The sequence below is a fragment of the Dreissena polymorpha genome, chromosome 1, assembly GCF_020536995.1.
Source record: "Dreissena polymorpha isolate Duluth1 chromosome 1, UMN_Dpol_1.0, whole genome shotgun sequence".
NCBI lineage: Eukaryota > Metazoa > Mollusca > Bivalvia > Myida > Dreissenidae > Dreissena > Dreissena polymorpha.
In genome coordinates this window covers 187804815-187830475 of record NC_068355.1, presented here as the reverse complement: position 1 = coordinate 187830475, position 25661 = coordinate 187804815, and the positions used below count along the sequence as shown (strand labels likewise).

The following is a 25661-nucleotide window of genomic DNA, read 5'->3' as shown; positions in this document are numbered from 1 at the left end:
CTAGTAATGGTTGCAATAATAAGACATTGAAGAACCATATCTTAAACATTCAATTTAAAATGCACTGGTGATAAGCCATTAAAGGGACTTGTTCACATCTTTGGGCATGTTTAGGCCCCTGAAGGAGGGCGTATATTAGTCACACTGTCCATCTATGCCTGAGTTCTGGTGTGTTTGTGCATGTGTGTGTATTCTGGCTGAAATTAATATAATCTCTGTAATGTTTGCATTCCTAGAAGGAATTTAATGTCAGGTCATATTTAATCGTCCCTGACTACCAGAAAATGTGTCCCCGAAAGCTTCCATGCTCTAGGTTCAAGTGTCTGATTTGAGGTTCAAGTGTCTGATTTGTAACGACCATGCTCTAGGTTAAAGTGTCTGATTTGTTACGGTCATGCTCTAGGTTTAAGTGTCTGATTTGTTATGTCCATGCTCTAGGTTAAAGTGTCTGATTTGTAACGTCCATGCTGTAGATTAAAGTGTCTGGTTTGTAGCCATGCTCTATGTTAAAGTGTCTGATTTGTAACCATGCTCTAGGTTAAAGTGTCTGATTTGTAACCATGCTCTAGGTTAAAGTGTCTGATTTGTAACCATGCTCTAGGTTAAAGTGTCTGATTTGTAACCATGCTCTCGGTTAAAGTGTCTGATGTGTTACCATGCTCTAGGTTTAAGTGTCTGATTTGTAACCATGTTCTAGGTTAAAGTGTCTGATTTGTAACCATGCTCTAGGTTAAAGTGTCTGATTGGTAACGCCCATGCTGTAGGTTTAAGTGTCTGATCTGTAACACGAACATTCCTGGATGGACTTTAATTTTACTACTTATTAGGAATATTATCTTCCTCATTAATACAATGCTTCTAGGTGAACAGTTGCAGCTCAAGGTTTAAGGTCATAAGTATACAGTTCTGCTTTAAACTAATTTTGTTTTAAAGATTGACTTGTGAACTCTTTCTTGTACTCTTATTCTTCGGACTACACTGCCTTCCCCCCCACCACCACCACACACACACTACCTGGCAATAGACCGTTCCATAATTTAGTAATTACCCAATTATCTCCCCTGAATACTCTCCGCGTCCGCCATTACACTACTGCCAAACAACCGGTAACATATATAAGAGAGCACCGATTATTCAACGGGTGAATTTCTTTCTTTTTGTAAAACTTGTTTGTTTGTCATGCAAATTGTATGAAATAAAGTTTTTCTGCTAGAGGAGATGTTAAGTTTGTGTTATAACAGAAAAATGTTTGAAAAACATGCATTTTTTAGGTATTTGTCTAGGAAAATAACCACGTTGACACATTAAAAAAACCATTTAATTAAACTAAATGCAATATTTATCATTTGATTATATGCATCAATCTTAAAATCGCGTAATCCTTTGCATTCCAGTGTTGAATTGCCTGTTTGTTCTGCAGAATCCGATTATCTCGTTTTGATCAGATATTATCCAAACTTAACTAACAACATGGCGTCATCCCGGGGTGTCATAAACCACACTGGGTGGCAGATGACAGTCTGGTCATTAAACACAATTGATGATGCCACCATGTCTTCTCTTTCTGGTAGTATTAAGCAGTCATTTGGTTTAATATTTTACCTCCGACATACTTAACAGTTGCGTTCATTAGATCTGTTACATATTGTACAAATTAAAAGTTATGTCCAATATAGAATATCAGAAATTGTACACCGTAAAGATACTAGCCCGTTTAATCCCTGGTTTAATTTATGAAAAAAAGTATTTGATAATTATAAAATTTACCTAAAAACATAACATTTAACGTATTTAGCGGGTATCGGTTAATTAAAACTACGTCATTTCGAATGAAGATTTAATGGTACGGCAATGTTTATATTCCTCAATAGCGTCATTCTTTGTACAAAACCCATCAAATTAAAATTACATGTTAATACTGTCATGCACTTCGCTTTTAATAGGGCTTTGTAGTACGTTTATTTTCAATGCACCCCTTATACTTTCTATTACTCACGTGTTTATCACACTAACGTACTCATGCCATTCATGATTATATTTTTATAATTAGATGTATTACTATTGTAATTTATTGAAGCTTTTCTGCAAAAAATATTACGGCTTATGCATAGAGCTCTTTGTTGTGTCAAATTGTCGGCCTTTCAGTCTTCAGATAATCTTTAATTTGATGCTTATGCCGCGTTTTTAAAGTTGCAAATAAATGTATTAATAAATTCGTTTGGCGCTTAATAATATATTTTTGAAATATTATTTAGGTGTTTTTTTCGGAGTTTTTTTGTGTGGATTAATTGACTGAACATTTGGTGTCGTTATCCTTATGTTTTGCGTTACTTCAAAGACCTATAAAATACGTTTTTTGGTATTTTTTAGCTTTATAGCTGTTAAATGATTCACATATGAAAATATAGATATATCACATAGATCACATTCTCTTCATCTTCCGAATAATCACATAAAAGATGTTTTTTGGTATTTTTTAGCTTTATAGCTGTTAAATGATTCACATATGAAAATATAGATATATCACATAGATCACATTCTCTTCATCTTCCGAATAATCACATAAAAGATCGTCAAGATCAATATCACTCTCTCATAATAAAAAGCTCGTTTTTTAACATGACAAAATTCCATAATTAAATATAAATCCAAACCACAATTTTTTATCTTTGATATCAGTTAGAACAAGAAAAATAAAGGAAGGCGTATCAAAAATATCATACTTAATATAATATGTTAAGATTTTGGAATGTAGATTTTTACCACATGAGACCAATTGCAAACAATTAGCGGTAATTAATTGCGCGAGAATCTTTAATAAGTATTAATTAAAATATAAATTGCTTGATGTTGCGGCTATTAAAATCAACACAACAATACATGCGTGAATTGTTTGTGAAACGTTAAAAGTAACAAGTCTAATCAAAGACATAGTATGAGCGACTGAACCGGCAAATTTTCGCCGATGATTACCACTTGATTACAGATATAAAAAAAACAAATACACGAAAGCATTTTAAACATTTTATTTGTAACAATCAATCTCAACTTCAAACAATCATTTAAACAACAAAAATGTGATAATCGCCTCACATTAATTCATTACGTAATTTATTTATCCGACAACGGTTAAGCGGGTATTCTCTACGTTTTTGGCTTTTGGAATCGCAGTCTCGCACCAGTTAGCAGCAGTGTAATGGCGGACAGTCACGTGACTGACAATATGGCGGCGGTCAATTTATCGATTATGGAACGGTCTATAACTAGCATTTATGATGTTGTGCTACATCATCAGTCAAGCAAACAAAATGTGGAACAAGTAAATGAAAAACACAGCATTTGTGTCAACTGCAACTGAAATCAGCAGAACTAAATGTAAATGTAGAATTGAATTAAACATTAATTGCATGAAATCAGCAGAACTAAATGTAAATGTACAATACAATTAAACATTAATTGCATGAACATTTGTAATCTCTGAAACTGGAAGGGTCAAGGTTTAATATTTGTCTTGTAAATCATATATAGGCCCTCTTCTTAGTTGGTTCAAATTATGTCCCTCGGGGGTAAAAACTGGCCAGGCCATAGGGATGACATAATTTATATCGACTCTAAATAGTATACACTGTACAGATATTCTCCCAAACAAAGGTCAGGGATTTGATATGCGTTGTATAACCATGCCCCTCATGTCAGTGGTCTCGTGATTAATAAAGACTTATGATTTAAACAAAATGATTCATAAGTCTCAGACCAACTATTTAGTATGTACATCTGGTAGATCCTGTACACAGATATTTAAATGGAGCCCTTTCAAACAAAATGGCCAAGAATCACATTTTTGTGTGGATGTATTTACATGAAGCATAATAACTTCCTCTGTTAAACTATAATGCCTACAGCTTTGATATTTTGCATGAAATCCAAATGTGTTCCATTAAAAAGACTGTTCTAGTTTTTTTTGCAGGTTTCTAAAGTGGAAATGCTCATCATATAGTGGTCCTGTACTTAGTTTGTTGAAATCCTTCTTTTGGGTCAATATGTGCATTCCGTGTAGTTGTTGAGACTTTAATATTTTATATTGTACATGTATTCAGGGGTGTAAAATAATGGTCGCCTGCTCGAATTGGCGACTGTATTTTAGCCTCGGGCGAATGGAATCTCTAGATCAACCAGTGCTTTGATTAGGTAACACGTGCTAGTCTGGTTGTCATTTTATTAGACACAGCGGTCGTTTAATAGCGATATAAATACTGTGTTTATGCTGGAACTGTAACCAGTCTGCAGTGCGCATGGGGTAATGTGTATCGGGACAATGTTTAAATTCCCGCATTATGTTTTCGTCGAAACAAATCAACATACTTACTTTTTAGGAGCCAATAATTACAAGGATTATAAAGATAGTGATACACCAAAATCTGACCAAATAAACAAACGAAAGCTAGAATAAAGAGATTACAAGCAATTAAAAAGAAAACGTCAGATATAAGTTTAAACTGGATAGTTTTATTGAAAATAAGTGATAATTTTGACTTACAGAATTCAATAGTTGGACAATGTGTTGGATAATATGTAAGACTGGTATATTTATTAGGCATATTACTGAAAGACTGACACCATGCATTAAAGGGATCTTTTCACGGTTTGGTAAATTGACAAAATTGAAAAAAAGTTGTTTCAGATTCGCAAATTTTCGGTTTAGTAATGATATTTGTGAGGAAACAGAATTACTGAACATTTGCCATTGTCTAATATAGCCATTATATGCATCTTTTGACAATTTAAAAACCTAAAAATTATAAAGCGTTGCAACGCGAAACGATTGAAAAATTTGGAGAGTTCTGTTGTCGTTTAAATTTGTGAAACTATTATGAAGATTGCTTATATAAGGTATAAAATACACATCTTATGTATGCTTGGCAGGATAGCTCAGTCGGCTAATGTGTTTTTACTTCAGGATTCTGGGCTTCACTGGTTCGAGCCCTGCTGCTTATTTTTCCTTTTCAAAATTTTATTTTTGATTTTTTACTGGAGCTTTTAAAATTTAATGTTTACATTTATCATTATAAAGCATTTAATGACAAACTTCAAAACATGCCAAAATCTGTGAAAAGGCCCCTTTAATGATTATAGGACAATGGGTGAATGAAAGATGAAAAACTTGGTTATTTTTTGTCATATTGTTGATTTACACAAGTCAACACATGGTTAATGTTTACAGACATAATTAGAATGGCCTGTCAAGTAAAAATTTGTATTGTTTTTAACACAATTATGAATTATATATATTTGCTGTTGAAAAATGCAGGGCGACCACAAAATCGGTATGGGCGACCTGCTTTTACAAGTTGGTAGCCCTGAAGGGCGTGTAGCTTTTAGCAAAATTTTACACCCCTGGTATAAGGTAACATAACAACTTAACAAACACACAGCATATACATTTGATGTGGTATGTGATGTCAGATTTTGGTCGTCGAGAAAAAAACTGTTCAACACATGCCCCTGGGGTAAAATTTGGCTAGCCCCATTACACAGGTGAGCGATCAAGAGCATTCTTTGCCCTCTTGTCTAAAAAAATGCATTAATATAACCATTTTCCTTTATAAATATACTACGCAACCCGCGATGTTTGCCTAAATCACCAACATGCGGTGAACATTATTTATTTTGGGTGACAATTTCATGCGATCTTGCGCGGTTCATCACCCGATGTCAGCCGCAGTCGTGTGTGATCACCGTCAATGTTTTCAAAATAATCTCCGTAGAGATTCACCCAGATTCACTATCTTCGCGTTGGATTGCGTTGGATCGCGGTGAAGTTCGATGTTCTTACGTTTCATGTATAATCTTCGAGATGAAACACCGCCATTCACAGTGGAATGCAGTAAAATACTTGTATCCTATGTTATAAAACAATTTACCAAAAAAAAAAAAAACGATGACTCGAACCAAATGATTTTTATATAGTTTGTTTACTACTCTGCAACATGGTTGCATCTTAAATGGAAGAGTGTTCAATTCGCCTTTACTCTGTACTGCTTTTTGCTTATGGGTTAATAAGACTGTGGCGTATACGGTATTCAAGCCAAATGACAGAAATTTATATCAATATATACATATTATTAATTAATAGCAAGCAAGCTTTTTTATTTCTTAATTAAAATTGATAAAAATAAATAATCAGAACTACATGTAAATAATAATTACAAGACGTCAAATTGTTTACACATACGATATAATGTTCTACACATAAAATATTGTCATTTTGCCTTTCCCTAAAATGCTTTTCACATTCTTTTGCAGATAGATGTAAGTTGCATATGAAAATGGTAGATATATTGGCATAGCTTTGCTTGCTCGCCAGTTTATAGTTATTCTTACAATCGTTTTGTTTTATGTAAATGTTTGTTTGATGTTTGCTTTGTTTGCACTCGTTGAAACTTCCCGGACATTTGATGCCGAGTGCCAAATAATAGTAAATTATAAATTATCAAACGTGTGGAAATTTTTATTTACAAACAGTTTGGCTTCTTATTTTGTGAAGTGTTGAAAAGAATATGAACCAATTAATTTATTATGTGTCCTTGATAAGTTACATAGACGAGATTATGTATATAAGCATGAACGTGAAGCATTTGAAAATAAATTTAATTAATATTAATAATTAAATTAATAACTGATTTAATTAGTAACACAATTTCAAGTTCAGATGAACGTTTATAATGGATTATTAAACAAATTAAAATGCAAGCATTATATACATGTATTTACAGTTGTCCTGTACATTAGTGGCATCTGTTCAATTGGAAAGCTAACTACTAATATATATTATGTTATATAGATTTATTGTAAATATACAGATTTAAATAGAAAGTAATATAATATACAGTACTATCAAATTGGAAAAAATTTATCTGCTTGAAAAGCAAGAATATGTATTTCTTAAATAATGTTTATGGTAAGTTGAAAATATCAGTGTTTATACCCCTTTATGCTTATACTGTAATCCTTTAGTTAAACAATTCAAACAGTTTTATGGGGAACAAAATAATGTTCTTTGGTACAACAAGCTTCTATGATGTTTTAAAGCGATCTTTTCACGTTTTAGTAAATTGACAAAATTGAAAAAAGTTGTTTCAGATTCGCAAAGTTTCGTTTTAGTTATGATATTTGTGAGGAAACAGTAATACTGAACATTAACCATGGTCAAATAGAGCCATTATATGCATCTTTTGACGATTTAATACCCTGAAAGTTATAAAGTGTTGCAATGCGAAACGATTGAATAATTTGGAGAGTTCTGTTGTTGTCTTTAAAAATAAGAAACTACGAAGATTGCTTATATAAAGTATAAAATTCGTCTCTCATACATACTTGGCAGGATGGCCGAGCGGTCTAATTGGTTTTTACTCCAGGACTCTGGGGGTCACTGGTTCGAGCCCTGATGCGGTCTACTTTTTTTTCCTATTTTTAATTTTATTCTTGATTTTTTACTGGAGCTTTTTAGATCCAATGTTTACATTTATCAATAAAAAGCATTTAATGGCAAACATCAAAACATGCCAAAATCTGTGAAAAGGCCCCTTTAAAACTAATCAATATTCCTCACAATATTTTGAATAGCTCGCCTAAAGACAATTCCTTTGTGTGAAATAGACAAGTATAAATATCCACAACCATTAATTGTTATTATCTATCCACTAAGCTGAAGAATATTATTTGTATTGCTTTGTGTGCAATTTGAATGTCAGACTTGTGTGAAATAGTAGTTTTGATATTGGCATTCTTGAATTACTTTAATTTAAATAATACTCACAACACTTTTAAAATCAAGTTTGTTTAGTTCCTATATATGTAGTTAAGTTTTGTTTGATTGATCATTGTCGGCTCGGGAACTACGTATTACATGTTATCTGGGTAATCTTAAGAATATTTTAAGTACCCCGGGTACGGAAAATATACTAACACGTACCCGGTCAATTTAGACTGTACCTGAGTTTTATTTCCGCCTAAAATCCAATGTCGTATAACGGAATACGAAACACAATTGTCTTTGAAAAAACAGTTCCTCAAGATGCTTTTTGAGCAGGAGTTTCGATAATATATAGGCCATTTTACACAATATTGACATAAAAATGAACATAATTAATTTGAAATAAATGCCGATAAGACCAATTAAGCGTTATAACTTCAGGGTAGGTTTCTGTATATGTTTCGTACCTGGGGTACATTACAGTATACTCAGGAGTATCAGGGGTAACATTTAAGTAGTATCAGAGGCCGACAATGAACAATCATTTTAAATTTCCCTTAAATTTCCCCAAGAATCGGCTTTTATATTGCTGTGCATATGGCAACCGTGGTTTATCGGTTGGTCTGTATGTAGACTATTTTTCCTGCTTGATATCTAGTGAATGCATTGGTATACAATCTTGCAAATTGGTATGATGGTTATTTGTGAAAAACTTAAGGCACCTGTTTATGTTTAGGGCAACATGCCAAGGTCAATGTCACAAGGTTTAGTGATTTCTTTGGTTGAAAGTAGTAAACTTATAACGTGTAAGGTGAAGGTCGCTTGATCTGGTATCATAATATTGGTTTGCACTATCTAGAGAACGAGTGTTCATGTTAGGAAATATTGAACAATATGTGTGATGTTATCAGAGAACACATTAATGTAAGAAAATATTGAATAATAATTATGATGTAATCAGAGAACCTGTTCATGTTAGGAAATATTGAACAATATTTGTCATGTTGTCCTTTACATACCACATGCCTTTTACATTGTTAGATTTCTGTCCATTTATCAATATGCATTCAAACTCACTGCATGTAGTCTTGCCTATCAATCTGTTAAACAGGATCTAATTTTCAATTAGGTATCTTCTTTGCCACAATTTAAAAAATAATATATCCAATACCCACGTGACCCAATAGTCCAATTACATTTTACATAGTTACACTGTTTACTGCTTACAATCGAATGTCATTTGACGGTTTATTTGGTGTCTATTCAGTTCAAAATTCTTGATCGCTCATTTGAGGTTTAACTGCATTTTTGTTCATTAGATATTTTATGATTGCTTGACTTTGTAATACACAAAGGTTTAAATTGTGTCTTATCTGGACTAGTTATTCATATTCAAAGAGATACTGTGAATTAAGAATTTTGCTTAACTTAAGTTTCTACGTTTTGTTTGCTTAAAAAGTCAATTATCAAAATGGCGGACTTGTCTATGTCTTCTCTTGCCATAGGCTCTGATGAGGTTAAGGATTTTATTTGTTCGTCATGCAAAGAGCAAGCAAATGCAGATTTTTACTGCAACACATGTTTGAAACTTTATTGTGGGAAATGTATTCAGTTGCATGATAAGTGGTTTAAAAAACATTCAGCTTATGGAAGGAATGACATGAACAAATGGCCAGTTTCAAAACAGGTGGAGGAATTTCTATTAAAGTGTGAAGCGAACAAGGACGACAAAATTGAAATGTTATGTGATGACCACAGTCAGCTGTGCTGCACAAAGTGTGCCTTCAATGATCACAGGTATTTCTGAAATACTTTGCCGCATATTTTGATTTATGGTATTTTAACAAACACATTTGTTTTCTGAATTTTTTTTGTGAAAAGTATGAAATATTATGCAATTTTAAAACTTCACCTCTATTCTAAATTTTGGAAATGACCTATGAAGTTAATTTGAAATTTGCAAATTACTGGTTGAGATCCTTTGCTACCAGGTTGCAAATCTAATCATGATGTTATGACACTTCTTGACCACATGCGGGTGTTGTTGCCTCATGCTGCACATGGAAATTGATGCATGGGAACAATATTGATTATCTTGCTGGTGTTGTTTTTCTTTGGATAGTAAGCTGAAAAAGATTTGATCTTCCACCAAGTTTCTTGAAATTACGCCTCAGAGGTAAAAAATTGCCCAAGGGTCAAAAGATTAATAGACGTATATATTAAATAACTTTTGAGATATTCTCTGAATCCATATGAGTCATGGGTTTGATTTCAGTTTTGAATATCTGGTAAGTTTATTGTCCCCTACCAGTTTCACCGGAGGGGACCTATATATATGGTTTGCGCTCTGTGAGTCTGTCTGTCTGTCTTTTTCTGGATCCTGCGATAACTTTAAAAGTTCTTCATATTTTTTCATGAAACTTAAACATAGATAGATGGCAATATGGACATTATGCACGTCATTTCATTTTTTTCCTATGTAAAAAAATTCTGGTTGCTATGGCAACAAATAGACTAGAAATACTGCTGAAAATGGTTGTTTTCTGGATCCTGCCATAACTTTACAAGTTCTTCATATTTTTTCATGAAACTTGAAAAATGGATAGATGGCAATATGGAAATTATGCACATCATTTCATATTGTTCCTACGTCAAAAATTATGGTTGCTATGGCAACAAATAAAAAAATCCTGACAATGGTTGAATTTTTAACAATGGTGGAGCCGGTAGGGGACATATTGCTTGGCAATAGTCTTGTTTAAATCATGCCTCTGCGGTAAAAAATGGCCCCTCTCTCTCTCTCTCTATATATTTATATATACATAGCATTTACTTGTGAAGCATGTGTTACACTCTTCAATAAATTTATGTTTACTGCTGTTTATTGGTCAAAACACAATGATAAGGAGTTCTTATTCATGGGAGATTTATATTTTTTGTGATGGCATTTGCCTGTGGCCTTAATAACAATGCATCAGAAAAACAATAGGTTTGAATTTGCATTTCAATTCAAACATTACATAACTTAATATAAGAATCAAATGATCAGATACGGGAGGTCCTAATAGCTTGGAGGTATTTTAAAATGGATTTACAGTAAAAAAATAAGGATCTCTATAATCACTGTAAAACCAGTCACACAGCATAGGCAATCACAAGCCTTTTACACAAGACATTATTTAGGTGAACAAGAATTATTATCCCCCTCCATAGGCAGATGGATATTGTTTTGCCTTTGTCTGTCCCACTGTGTTTCTGTCCGCCCTTCCATCCATACGACACTTTTGTGTCCAGAGCCATATCTTTGAAGTTCTTTGGCAGACTTTATTAAAATTTGGTATGAGTATATATATGGAAAAGTCAGAATGATGCGCCCCAAATGGCATTGTACAACATCTGTTAATAACAGATTTATGGCCCTTTGTTTCTTGAAAAAAAAGGCTTTTTATGCCCCCCTTCGAAGAAGAGGAGGTATATTGTTTTGCACATGTCGGTCGGTCTGTCAATCCGTTGGTCGGTCGGTTCGTCCACCAGATGGTGTCTGGATGATAACTCAAGAACGCTTAGGCTTAGGATCATGAAACTTCATAGGTACATTGATCATGACTGGCAGATGACCCCTATTGATTTTCAGGTCACTAGGTCAAAGTTCAAGGTCACAGTGATTCAAAATAGTAAAAATGGTTTCTGGATGATAACTCAAAAATGCTAAGGCCTAGGATGATGAAACTTTATAGGTACATTGATCATGACTGGCAGATGACCCTTTTGATTTTAAGGTTACTATGTCAAAGGTCAAGGTGACAGTGACACAAAATAGTAAAATTGTTTCCAAATGAAAACTCAAGAATGCTTACGCCTAGGATCATAAATCTTCATAGGTACATTGATCATGACTGGCAGATGACCCCTATCAATTTTCAGGTCACTAGGTCAAAGGTCAAGGTCACAGTGAATCAAAATAGTAAAACGGTTTCCGGATGATAACTCAATAATGCTTAGACCTAGGATCATGAAACTTCATAGGATGGTCACTAGGTCAAAGGTCAAGTTCACAGTGACATGAACGATAAAATGGTTTCCTGATGATAACTTAAGAAGTATAAGTTAGGCTATGGATCATGAAAGTTCATAGGTACATTGATCGTGATTGGCAGATGACCCCTATTGATTTTCAGGTCACTAGGTCAAAGGTCAAGGTCACAGTGACACAAAACGTATGCACACAATGGCTGCCACTACAACTGACAGCCCATATGGGGGGCATGCATGTTTTACAAACAGCCCTTGTTCTAGTTGAATATGAATATTATTTTCCATCTTTTTTTACTTTAGACATTGGTCTGTGTATATTTGTTGAAAATGTGCAATCCACTCTGTTCAATATTAAGTACACTTTACTGTAAAAAAAATATGTGTTATATAATCATGAACGTGTTTTGTGAGTTGGAATTCACTAACATTTGAAAATTAACATTTAAATGTGAAAATAGTTCATAAACAGCGATCGGCTCTTGCTTTGCTGCCATTTTACTATTTATTTTTTAAATAATGAGAAAAAAGTAATTTTTAAAAAATTGCTGTTTTTCTTATTTTGTGTAGGATAAAGTGAAGTGATAATATTACACATATAGCCCAATATTTTTAAAAAATCATTGACTCTAGGCTTGCTACTTTATGACATTTCAATATCACATATAAATAAACAATAGACCTTTCTCTTGGAGCCTCCTTTTAAACATTTTACAATGGCGTCTTTTCTTTTTCACGAATAGATCGTGTGACAACAACAAGCTAGTCTAAGATTGTTTATACTAAGACTTTATTAAGAAATAGAGGACTTCCTGTAAGAATGATTTGCAGGTTTATTTTGCTTTGCATCTGTCGTTTATCAATTGTTCCGTAGACCAATTGTTTCCACATGATATCTAGGGAATGCTTTGACTTACATCCATGCAACATGTTTTATGTTTACATCGAGGAAGATTAAGATGTAAATCCATGTGAAGGTCCATAGGTCAAAGGTCACATAAGCTTATATCATGAAATTATAAAGGTGTAGTTGTCAGTTTCAGTACCTGTATTACCCATTATAACAATTGTTGAAGCAGATTATGATAAAACACTGCAGGAATATTGGACATGCTACATTTACCCTATAACGAGATGAAAATCAATAGTATAATAATGATCGTATAAACTTTAGCTTTATATAATCACTTTTTTTTATCAGATTTGTGTTTTTATCAACAAATTGGAGAACATGTTTTTGTCAACTACGGGGAGATAAAACAGTAAAAAATGCGATATTTTATAAATATTAATGGAAAAAGGGAGGACATAATAGGATACAAAGAATTGTATGTGTGTTTTGGATAAAGATCAAGTTTATCATGCTCGACTCGAACCATGGTAGCACCCGGCAAGTCTCGCGCTACCATGGTTCTAAGCCTTGCATGATAAACTTGATCTTTATCCAAAACTCACATAATATTCTCTATATGTATTACAGTAGATTCTACTGCTATTATAAAATCTTTCAGTCAATGAATTTGAATCCACTTATGACAGGTGTTTGTGAACAATATATTGATTTTCGTTGCTGGCTTATTTAAAAATGTTTGAGAATAGATATTAATTATAAGTCATTCCTGCTTTGTGTGGGGTGGGAGAGCATCAATGATCTTTTCTTGCATGTGTTATTATTTATAGTGTGGTCAAGGTTTACAATATTAAAAGTGAAAATAATGTTAACAACTAAAAATGTGTTCTTAGTACATGGATACCTCTACAATCCAATTTGTTCCTTAACTGCACAAATATAACAAAAATGTGAACAAAAATATGGAGTTGCAAGAGTGTACCTGACGATTAATTTGTTACTGTAGACGTATACCTCTATCAACAATCCTTTTTGAGGTATGGTTCTCACTATTGAAAGAAATATGATTGTTTGGTTAAAGGGACATAACTCTTCTTATGTAAGAAGAAATTTCACATGGTGGGTAATACATTTTGAATATTTCATCCCACTATCAGCTGTACTCTTTGAGTAACTCACAACACAATTTTATATGTGATTTATTTACTAAACAGTGGCCATATCTCTGGGTATGTTGAAAAAGATATACCAAAATTTGCAGGTGGTCAAAATTACACAATGATAACTATTTATGCAAAGTGTCAGTCCTCTAGTAGCAATACTGTTTAATGTTCACTAGACACACATTTTTAAATTCATTTTTTATAATGATTAAATTATTAATACAATCATAATGAAAAAAACAGAATCAAAATTTAGAGGTGCACAAGCTCACATGCCTGTTTACTGTACTTGTTAAGTTGCAGGAATACTTGTTGAGTTATATACGACCCAAAAGTCACCCGGATGGAAGGACGGGGAAAAGGGCAAATCTGCATACTCCCATATTAAGCCTAAGAAAAGAGTTCTTTTTTTCATGTTTGTTTTATTTTAAATTGTATACTTGTTTGAAGTATTACATAATATCGATTACTATTCTTAGGTATGTTCATTGCATTGTATTATTTGGTCATTTCAGCCAGTGCAGTAAAGTGACTCCAATTAATGAGCTGACCAACACGCAGCTCACAGACCTACAGGGCCTGTCAGGGGAGCTGGAAACTGTTCTGGGAGAAATAAAAAGCCTACAGATAAGTCAGGAGGCCAGTGTTGAGTCATTGCAGAAAGCATACAAGGAACATAGGGCAGATATGATTGAACAAATGCGTGGCAATTTAAACACTAATTTAGATAAGTGTGGTAATAATTGTGTGGGCACATCTGGAAAAATTGAGCAATATTTAAAAGACGACATGTGTAAGAGTGTTCTTTCTATCTTGAATGAATTCGATAATATTACTGGGAAGGAACTTAATGAGATGAAAGATGAAGTTATAAGCATAAAAGGGTCAGTTACAAGTTCTATTCATAAATGCACCAGTCTTCACAATGACTTGTTACAATTACTTGAAATCGTTCAGAAAATTGGAGATAATAAGGAGATCTGTCTTATAGCCAGCATAAAATGTGAACATATCATACAGCAGGCATTGACTCTGCTTGGAAAGTCAGGCAATGTGTTTAAGGTCCAGGGGAAGTCTGAACACAATGTTAGAATACCAGGTGATTCATATCCATGTCGTATCACAGGCATATGTGCTCTCCCAAATGGACAGGTCCTGGTTGCAGACAGTCCTAATAAGAGAGTCAAGCTTCTGAGCCAGCAGTACCAGGTGGTGAGTTACTGGGATGTGTATGCTTATCCACAGGCCATATGTTTGATCACACCCAGTGAGGTTGCAGTGGCTGTGGATACTATCAACATACATGAGGTCCAGTTTATCACTGTCAACCAGGGAAAGCTTGTTCCTGGCAGGAAGTTTCAGTTACAACATACATGTAGAGGTATCGCCCACCATCAGGGACACCTGTATATCTGCTCCCATACTGCCCTGCTCAAGTACACATTGAGTGGCAAACTGATCTGCAGACTCTACCAAGATAGATTAGCTGCTTTGACAGGTAAGAATCATGGTGAATTCATCCTGATAACATTCCTATTATGTACAGGGATTTTCCTAGCCATTGTGGGAAAAGGAGTTTAGTCAAATTGTGTTGTTTTAAATCCATACAATGACAAATTTGTGAATTTTTATCCACTAAATTAACCGAATTGGTATTTATTTTTTTAATCAACAAATATTGACCCATTAGGCCTTTATCTTGTTATTTTGAAAAAAAAATCATATAAATTATAGTTACATACTTTGTGAGATGATAATAAAATAAAATTCAGATGTAATACATTGTAGCAGAAAACCCACTGATGTATTATCAACTATTTGTTCTATAATTCATATGTGCCCTTTGATTTCTGCAGTAGCCAAAACAAGATTCAGAAATATTGATTTATAAATATGAGTAATGAAGTATTTTGACTGTCACTACATGACATGTCTATAAATAGAAACTGTGTTCCTGGGAAAGAGACACTTTCTGACCTGGTCTTAATTTTGTGGTTTTTAAATGATTGTACATGTACAATATCTTTGATAAATTGAATAATTTCATAACACCATAACATAGGTACTCTTGTGGTTGTATTCTTTTATGAAGTGTTCAAATGTATGTATTAATTTCATTGTAATTATAGTAGTATGTTCATTTAAACATTTTGCTGTTGAAATTGGTTTTGTAACTAACTAGCTTGAAAAGTGTCAATAACTGCTGTTTTGAATATTATTTTTTTTTTGTTATAAACACTTGAAAAACACAAATAATGTTGTAACACGGCACATGAATTATAACTGCTTTGGTCAATTTCACTTGTTTCAGTACATAGCTATCACATGTATACATGTGTGGGAAATCTATTCATGCTGCACATAGTAACATGGTATAAACATGTTGATTGAACTGTGCAATTGTTTCAGTATGTGTAATTGTTTCCATCTGTGTAATTGTTTTACTTCAATTCATATCTAACTCACCAGTCGCATTTCAACATGTCAAACGTTTACACAATAGCTCTGCTACTGAAGTTTATTGTCACGCTTAACTATTGAATCATTGAAATGTATGCATATATTTTAGATGTGGAAAGGCCTCTTTATAGCAACATATGCGTAATACAATATCACTGCAGTATGTTTAATAAGATTATTTAACATTGACAGTAATTCAATATCTTGATGTTACTCTGTTTTGCAGTATACAAGTGTGCTGTGAGTCCCACAGGAGACAGGCTGTACATCACCAGCTACCCTGACAAGCTTCTCACCCTGGCCAGGGATGGCACACTCCTGGCTACATACACAGACCCAGCACTAGAGTACCCAGTGGATCTACATGTGACCCCTGCAGGCCAGGTGCTGGTCTGTGGATTCCAGTCCGACACTGTAGTACAGATGGGCTGGGAGGGGCATAGTAAGCTGGCTACTCTTGCTACTAAGTGGGATTGGGTGAGGGGGCCATGGTCAGTCTGCTACAGCAGCACAACATCCTCCATCATTGTGGGACAGAAGTTGTACGACAACATCCGGGTGTTCAGAGTGGAATAGTGTGTACATGTATGTATTAGTTGTTGTAATAAGTGATTAGTATTTTAATTACAATGTGTTGTTTAGCATATGAACATAGTAGTGTGTGATGTTACAATACAACATTAAGTGTGTAGTTAAAAATACAAATAATTTATGTGAACATATTGTTATCTAATTACACAATGTAAGGGTTTTTGTTAGAACATTAGATCTAATGCATATTATGTTATGGTGTCTTAACATTTGTGTCATTTTGGTCCTAACATTTAGTTCTTGTAAACTGTGCATGAAAAAACAAAGCATTTTAACTGAAAATTTCATATTTGTACATAGATGCTCATGTACATAGCAACTGAGGCTATTTTTAGACTTTCATTTCTATAAACACCATGCCATGTAAGAAATGTATATGGATGAATATTTTTTAAATAAAATATTGTTAAAGTAATCTTTGGAGGAGCATATATTGATATTTTACGCAATGTTAACAGAAAGGTAACACTTGATGTGAGATTTATTAATTTGCCATATTTTATGCTGTTGAACATCTGTTATTGATTTTCATTACATTTATATAAATTTGTGTGAGTCCTAAATATACATACAAGAAAAACATCAAGCTATTTTGCTGCTCCAGTCGCTGCTGAGTCAGGACAAGGATGCTGAGGATGTGGTGGACAAGGATGACCTGAATACACAGAAGGTAACAAAGACGTTTTAATTATCAGGCCTTTTCATGGCCAATTTGGGAAAAAATGCAATTTTGGGATTTTTATTTTTTTCGTGCGAAAAGTACATTGATTTCAGAAAAACAAATTTAATATAACTATTTCTAATACTTAAAATTAAAAGAATAAAATCATATTATGCTAGTAATATACTTTTTTTTAGATCTTATTGAAATATAATTAAGACATATTAATCATAAGGCACTTATTGTGCCCCCCTTTTGAAGAAGAGGGGGTATATTGTTTTGCACATGTCGGCCTGTCGGTCCTTATGTCCGTCCACCAGATAGTGTCCTGATGATAACTAAAGAACGCTAAGGCCTAGGATCATGAAACTTCATAGGTACATTGATCACGACTGGCAGATGACCCCTATTGATTTTCAGATCACTAGGTCAAAGGTCAAGGTCACAGTGACTCGAAATAGTAAAATGATTTCCGGATGATAACTCAAGAATGCTTACGCCTAAGATCATGAAACTTCATAGGAACAATTATCATGACTGGCAGATGACCCCTATTGATTTTCAGGTCAAAGGTCAAGGTCACAGTGACTCGAAATAGTAAAATGGTTTCCAGATGATCACTCAAGCATGCTTATGCCTAAGATTATGAAACTTCATAGGTACATTGATCATGACTGGCAGATGACTCCTTTAAATTTTCAGGTCACTAGGTGAAAGGTCAAGGTCACAGTGACTCGAAACAGTAAAATGGTTTCCTGATGTTAACTCAAGAATAATTAGGCCTAGGATCATGAATCTTCATAGGTATATTGATCATGACTGGCAGATGACCCCTATTTATTTTTAGGTCACTAGGTCAAAGGTCAAGGTCACAGTGACCCAAAACAGTAAAATGGTTTCCGGATGATAACTCAAGAATGCTTATGCCTAGGATCATGAAACTTCATAGGTACATTGATCATGACTCACAGATGACCCCTATTGACTTTCGGGTCACTAGGTTAAAGGTCAAGGTCACGGTGACTCGGACACAGAAAAAATGGTTTAGGGATGATAACTCAAGACTGCTTACTCCTAGGATCATGAAACTTCATAGGTACATTGATCATGACTCGCAGATGACCCCTACTGATTTTCAGGTCACAAGGTCAAAGGTCACGGTGACTCGACACAGTAAAATTGTTTTGGAATGATGTCTCAAGAAAACTCCTAGGCCTAGGATCATCAAACTTCATAGATACCTTGATCATGACTGGCAGATGATCCCTATTGATTTTCAGGTCACTAGGTCAAAGGTCAAGGTCACAGTGACAAAAAACGTATTAACACCATGGCTGCCACTACAACTGAAAGCCCATATTGGGGGCATGCATGTTTTACAAACAGCCCTTGTTAAAGAAAGAAAAACACTTTGCGTTTGGGTCCGTTTCACATACCCACAAATACGCCAGGAAAAGACCTGCTTATGTATTCCCTATGTATTAAGATTGCAAAAAAGATAAAATATCCTCTTTACTTGTTTGTATAGTGTAAACTCATATGTATATTCATCCGAAATTTCGTGGTCAAAAAGACTTTTACGGACACATTAGTTTATTTTGTGGATTTCTCAGTGCAGAAAAATAAATGATGAATTTGTGTCAGTTACTTTTCTGTGTGTGATAAATTTGTGGATCAGTGAACCCTTATAATCAACCAAAATAATGTCCCTCAAATAATAATGGTTTACAGTGTAACCTGTGTATTAAGAATGTTAAAGATGAAATTGACAAGAATGATATGATTTCACAAAACATAAAATGGCGTCTTTTATTGTGTATATCATGTTTACAGCAGGACTTGTTTTACTTGAGGATCAATAACTCAAACTCTTCTTCAGCTCGATGCTTTCCAACTTATTATACAGGAACCTCAGTTACACAACACCCCGAGAATTTCTGTCATTCTCATAAGGCCTTGAGTTTTTATAAAGTTGTGAGATATTTAATAAAGCTTATAACTATGATTCCATGGAAGGCATTTGTTCTCAATAAGAAGGACCCCGGCCTCATTCCAAGAACAGTGTAATAAAAGCTTTAGAGTTAGTTTTCATGCATGCAATGGCAACAATGTAAGGTTGCATGGGAAAACAGGACTTAATGCATGTGTGTAAAGTGTTGTCCCAGATTAGCCTGTGCAGTTCGCACAGACAACACATTCCCCTTTTATGGAGTTTTTAATTTAAATGAAGTCAAGTTTTTTCTTAATCAAAATTCAATATATGCAGAAATTCCATGATAAGCCTGTGTGGCTGCACATGCTAATCTAGGGAGACACTTAGGGCAACATTTATTAAGCCCTGTTTTCTCAGAGCAAGACAGTCTACAATCTGTTACAGAGTTGTACAAGGTGATATAATGTGAGCATTGTTTTTGGAAAATGGGGCTTAATGCATTGTTAGTGCAATCCACTGGTAAGCCTAAGCAGTGTGCACACAGACTAATCAAGTATGATAGTTTACGCTTTTAGAAAATTTTCGTTAAAAGGGATTACTTTTAAACAAAAATCAAGTCTTGATGAAAAGCGTCGTCTCAGGTAAGCCTGTGAGGACTGCACGGGCTAATTTGGGACAACACTATACACATGCATTAAGCCCAGTTTTGCCAGAACAGGGCTTAAGTTAAGTCTGCTTCAAATCTGTTGTAGAGGGGTATTTATATAAATTCTGATTAGAACAAATATGAGACAATGATGTACATGTACGTGCAAATTAAAAATAATTGTTGAACAATACTTATCTTAGGAATGTATGAGATTTTTATTACTTACTGTAAATGGGTAGTCAAGCTAGTAAACATAGTCTTATTAGATTGTGAAATCTTAATTTATTTAAATAAAGAAAGAAGAAAAAATGCAAAATAAAAACGTATGTAGAAAAGCTATTGATGTATAGTAGAAATAAAATTAAATAAAGCATTGCAAACACTTTATAAACTGTAAAATCGTTATTATTTGTGGGACATTAATTGTCGTTGAATTTGTGGGTTTACTGATGCATGAATTCAATTCAAACACATAACACCAGAATCAGAAATCCATGAATTTACGTGTCCAGAAAAAAGTAATTTTTTGAAAACTCCAAAATGTTATGTCAACATATATCTGATTGATGGGGACCCAATTTTTTGTGTCAGTCAGCACGTTTTTTTGTCTGGAAGGGACATGAACATTTAGAGCTTTTTTTCTTTCTTACGTAATGGCTGTTTTTTACCACAAATTTGATAATTTGACGACTCAAATGTTCACAATTTAAAAAAGTTTGTGACTCAAATTTTCACAATTGTAAAAAGTTTGCGACTCATTTTTTGACAATTTTGAACAATTCATGACTCATTTGTTCATAATTTTGAAAAGTTTGCGACTCATTTTTTGACAATTTTGAACAGTTTTAGACTCATTTGTTCACAATTTTGAAAAGTTTGCGACTCATTTTTTCACATACTGAGGGGGCCACAGCCCCTTCACAAGGATGACACAAAACAAGCCCTGTGATTTGATTTGTGTTTGTGGGATTTTGGTTATTTTTAAACTGAAACATTTATTTTTCCTCAACTGAACATATCAAACCAAATTAATGTTTGCAAATAACTTGGAAAAACCGGTGCCATGGTATTAGTTACTGTGAAAATGTGGAGTTTTGGGCATCTTCACAGTACGGGCAAACTAAGTTGTGTTAGCTGGTAGTTGTTCATGTTAAGTGGCCTTTTACTTAGAATTTTACTCCCAGGTGTATGTGAACAGTCATGTGTTTTCTTCTTTTTAAAGTACACGTAAAAGGCACCTTCTTATATGCTATTGGACTAATAAAATGAGCACTGAAATTGAAAATTTCACTAAAAACACATGTAAAAGAATATGTTGATGGATTTGTAAAATTAAGTTCCATGAAATTAAAAAGACCCATAATTCCCAATTTGAAGATTATTATTACGCTTATTATTCCCAATTGGTGTGGTTCAGGTACTTTTAGCAATTGGGAAAAAATATTGCTGGTGTATTGCTAACATTCTAGTTCAAAAGACTAACTGGGCTTCCATATTCCATATTGGTTTGCTCAATGTTACAGCTACTGCTCAGCAAAGAATACAACTGTCTGGTGAAAGACTCGACCGTATCAAAGTCCAGTGATGTCGGGGTATGTGGCCGTTCCATGTCTGGGGATTGCATTTTAGCCGACACTAACAAGGGAGAGAACTGAAGATCTGCACCTGCAGTGAGTTGTTCCCCTTTAATTGCTGTTTAATTAATTTAACGGACAATAAAAAGGAAGAAAACTGAAGATTTGCACCAGCAGTGAGTTGTTTCCTTAAGTTGCTTTTTATTTATTTAGCCTACAATAACAAAGGAAGTAACTGAAGATTTGCATCAGCAGTGAGTTGTTTCTCTTTAGTTGCGGTCTAAATTTGTCTTCAACTTTCGTTACATATTAATTTACTTTTGAATGTTTTTCTTTTGTGAATTTAATCAGATTTTAACAATCAAGGATCTGGCATGGTAAAATTTTGTTTGTGTTTTTTTAACTTTGAGAAGACATTAATGTTAACTTTTTGCCTCCAATTTATTGAAACATAAATGTACAGTGAAACATCAGTGAGGGCATTATAAAAGAAAAGTTCTTAATAGAACGAGTACCATTTAAACATATTAGAGTTTTAACAAGTTGATGTTCCCTGATATTTTTATTGTTATGCAGGAAAGAAGTGGCTAAAAAGCTAAATAAGCCGCGCTCTGAGAAAATAGGGCTAAACACATGTGCTTAAATTGTTGTCCCAGATTAGCCTGTGCAGTCCGCTCAGGATAATCAGGGACAAAACTTTCCTCTTTAAAGTTATCTTTCTTTGAAAGGAAGTCTCCTCTTTATGAAAATCCAGTCTAGTCGGACATTGTCCTCCCTGATCATGTGGACTTGCTAATCTGGGAAAACACCTTATAATATTAATGAGATGCATATTGGTTTTTAAAATTACATCTGCAATCTGCAAGTTAAAAATATAAATTATGAATTGACAGGTTAATATAGTATTGACCAACAATTTAGATATTTGAGTACCAAATGGTTTGACTGAATCAAATGTCATGCTATTTCGGACATTAAGGAACCAGTGAAATTCCAGATTCAAAACTCATGAGACTGAAGTTTTGCCGCTGAAATCCTTCACATCCTATCAAGAGGCATATTTTGTTATAGATTGTAATATAAACCTGTTTTACTAGTTCATATTACCCATGTTTTCAGAAGAGCACCAGCCTTGATATAGAGTTGGTACGGCAACGACACAAGTCTGGCCCGCTGGAGCCCCAGTCCAGCACGACCCCTCCCCTGACCCCTAGCTCCTCCCATTTACCTCCGGCATCAAAGAGTCAGCATTGTTAAACAATTCCATCCCATAGCAATTTCTGAGCACATAGAGTGTTCGCACATTTTTCTCAACAACCGCAATGTCCGTGTTGAGTGATCCGCACTTGAGCCCTGATTGGTTTGATAGACTCAAGTGCCGGAGGTGGTAGAAGTGTAACCTGATTGGTTTGATAGACTCAAGTGCCGGAGATGGTAGAAGTGTAACCTGATTGGTTTGATAGACTCAAGTGCCGGAGGTGGTAGAAGTGTAACCTGATTGGTTTGATAGACTCAAGTGCCGGAGGTGGTAGAAGTGTAACCTGATTGGTTTGATAGACTCAAGTGCCGGAGGTGGTAGAAGTGTAACCTGATTGGTTTGATAGACTCAAGTGTCGGAGGTGGTAGAAGTGTTACAGACATAGGAAGTTATTGCAGCAGTTATGGTAACACTAACAGTCAGCTCTCGCTGTTGGACATGAATATTACGAAAAATACAAAGCTGGATAACTCATTGCATTCTTTTTGGGACAAACAGAACTGCAGCAAGGAACAGGAGAAAATCACGGAATGTTTGAAGAGTTTAAGTCAGAAGCGTAAGCCTTTCACCGGGGATACTACTGGATGGTCTTTACTTAAGGGACAGTCCAGGTTTGTCCTCTCAGGTGTCCAAACTGTCCAAAGAGAATGCATTTATTTTTTACGCAGTTGCTAACAAGAAAGGCAGTACCGACTTTGTTGTGAACAGTCAAGCATGGTACATCCCTGCGGAATGCCTCAGGTGGGAATTCCATCTGCAACAAGGTGCTAAAGGTGAACCCATCAGGGTGTGTTACTAACCACTTCAAGACCAAACAGCCTCACATTGATTCGACGATAAAGAAGGCGTTGAAAAATGACAGCAGTTTTGATGTGTCATCCAGTTCGCTCTTCGACTCTCAACCCAACGTTAGTAAGAACCCAAACTCAGCATTTAGCGTTATCAGCGAGGCTCGAAGGTCATCTCTGCTTCTTGAGCTTCAGGTGAGACCTTACAGTGTTATTTACTTTGTAAAAGTTTGGGCCCAAATTCAGCACCATTCCTAATCTCAAAAAGTCTATTCCATATTTTTCCCATAATTACTGTCTTAAGTTCCCAATTGAAGATTTTCCTGAAAAAAATATTTATATTTAATAGGTTCTAAAACGTTTAAGTTTAACATTGTCATAAGTGAAATTAATATTAATAGCACTAATTTTAAATTTTTTAAGTATTTGTTAAGAAACAGTTGCATTGTGTCACAATGACATTTAAAGTGGTATAGTCTCACATTTAAATTTTTGAAGTTATGCCGGTTTCAAAAAAATATATATATAATTATGACACCTTGCTACATACTGTCTTTTTCCATGTATTCCTTGCTGTTTAAAGCCCCAAACATTTCAATTTAACAAGAGTGTGCATGTTATTCATTATTACAATGCTATTGTGAGTGCTAATTTGCGGAAAAAACACATTGCGCTATCCTAAATATCAATTATAGACGCAATTTTCGGCATTAAACAAGCAGATGTTAAGAAAGGTGTAGCAGTATTCATATTCAAGGCTTATTCATTTGTCACTAAAAACACTTTTTATGGTTAACGTTCCATTTCCTTTTCAGATAAAATTATAAGCCATCAAGACGAACATCGTTGAATCATTTGGCACATATACTAAAACTCGCTCAAGAAATTCAGCACATCACTTATGAACATCTTCTCGCAAGGTGGCTACATCAACACTTCCAACAGATGAGCCTTGGTGAGTTCCACTCCTGTCCCGATGAGTCGCTCGAGGTGAAACAATCTGATCCACAGATAGAGCAGACGCTGAGTGACTCGTCTGTTAACGTGACTGACCTCCATATGTTGCTCTCTAATAATGTGCCTGAGGAGCAGTGTTGTCCTACATTCCCGGTTCAGGTCGGTGACTTTGGCGTCACGACTCATACAATCTCTGTCTATGGCCCTATCGCAGCAACAGCAGCAAAAACAGGAAGTATTTCAGCTGCACTCTGGGAAAACAGGGCTTAATGCATGTGCCTAAAGTGTTTTACCCACAAAAGCGTGTTAAGTCTGCCCAAGCTAATTTGTGACCATTTTGGAGAAAAGTTCTGATTACCAATCAGGATTTTTGTGTTTTTTAATTGGTGAAACTGAGTAAATAAAAACATATAAGAGTTGATTTGATATCAGTTTTAATCATTAAGGGACAGGGCATATTCATATATTTTTGTGCCAAAATTCAGCCTCTAAACCCAATTTTGTTGTTGTTTTCACTTGTTTATTAACAATATTACCCTTGCATAAATTAAACAAAATGCATATTAAATGCTGTTTAATTTAGATTAAGCAATAATTGAAATGCAGTCAACGTTCTAAAAATAATTATCTGCATTTATTTTCAATAAGAATATCTATTTAAATTAAATATTTTTTTATTTTTTCTACATAAATTGAAATTAACAACATTTCTAGGTTTTCAATATACACATATGCCCCTGGAGTGCGAATATGTCCTGAAGATATTTATTAAGTATATCCTGTGTTAATTGGGGTATATTGGAATCACCTTTGATGGATGTCTATGTGTCTGTCTTTCCATCTGTCTGTGGGCGTTCTCTTAACAATTCAATGTTCAGCATTCACACTTTCAGGTATTGTTCCTTCTCATATGAGGTTGTGAATGTACATTGTATCATTCTGCACTAAACATTACAAAACTGAGACATTCTATACCATCATGCTACATATTC

At 34.4% G+C, this 25661-nt stretch overlaps 1 protein-coding gene and 1 long non-coding RNA gene across 3 annotated transcripts; both read left to right on the top strand.

Annotated features, from left to right (window-relative positions):
* Positions 1-9250: 9250 nt before the first annotated feature.
* On the top strand, positions 9251-15985 carry LOC127865120 (uncharacterized). The gene is made up of 3 exons (XM_052405026.1): positions 9251-9550; positions 14314-15296; positions 15981-15985. Exons 1-3 carry the CDS (start codon positions 9414-9416, stop codon positions 15983-15985), a joined length of 1125 nt encoding a protein of 374 aa, XP_052260986.1. The 5' UTR covers positions 9251-9413.
* Positions 15986-16487: 502 nt separating this feature from the next.
* Positions 16488-24998, top strand: LOC127864295 (uncharacterized). Of its 2 annotated transcripts, none has more exons than XR_008041684.1 (6): positions 16488-16843; positions 17454-17519; positions 21616-21762; positions 22786-23050; positions 23286-23907; positions 24528-24998. It is a non-coding gene; the product is annotated as an uncharacterized LOC127864295 (long non-coding RNA). The 2 variants fall into 2 exon arrangements; XR_008041685.1 differs by having other exon boundaries at positions 21616-21842.
* The last annotated feature ends 663 nt before the right edge of the window (positions 24999-25661 follow it).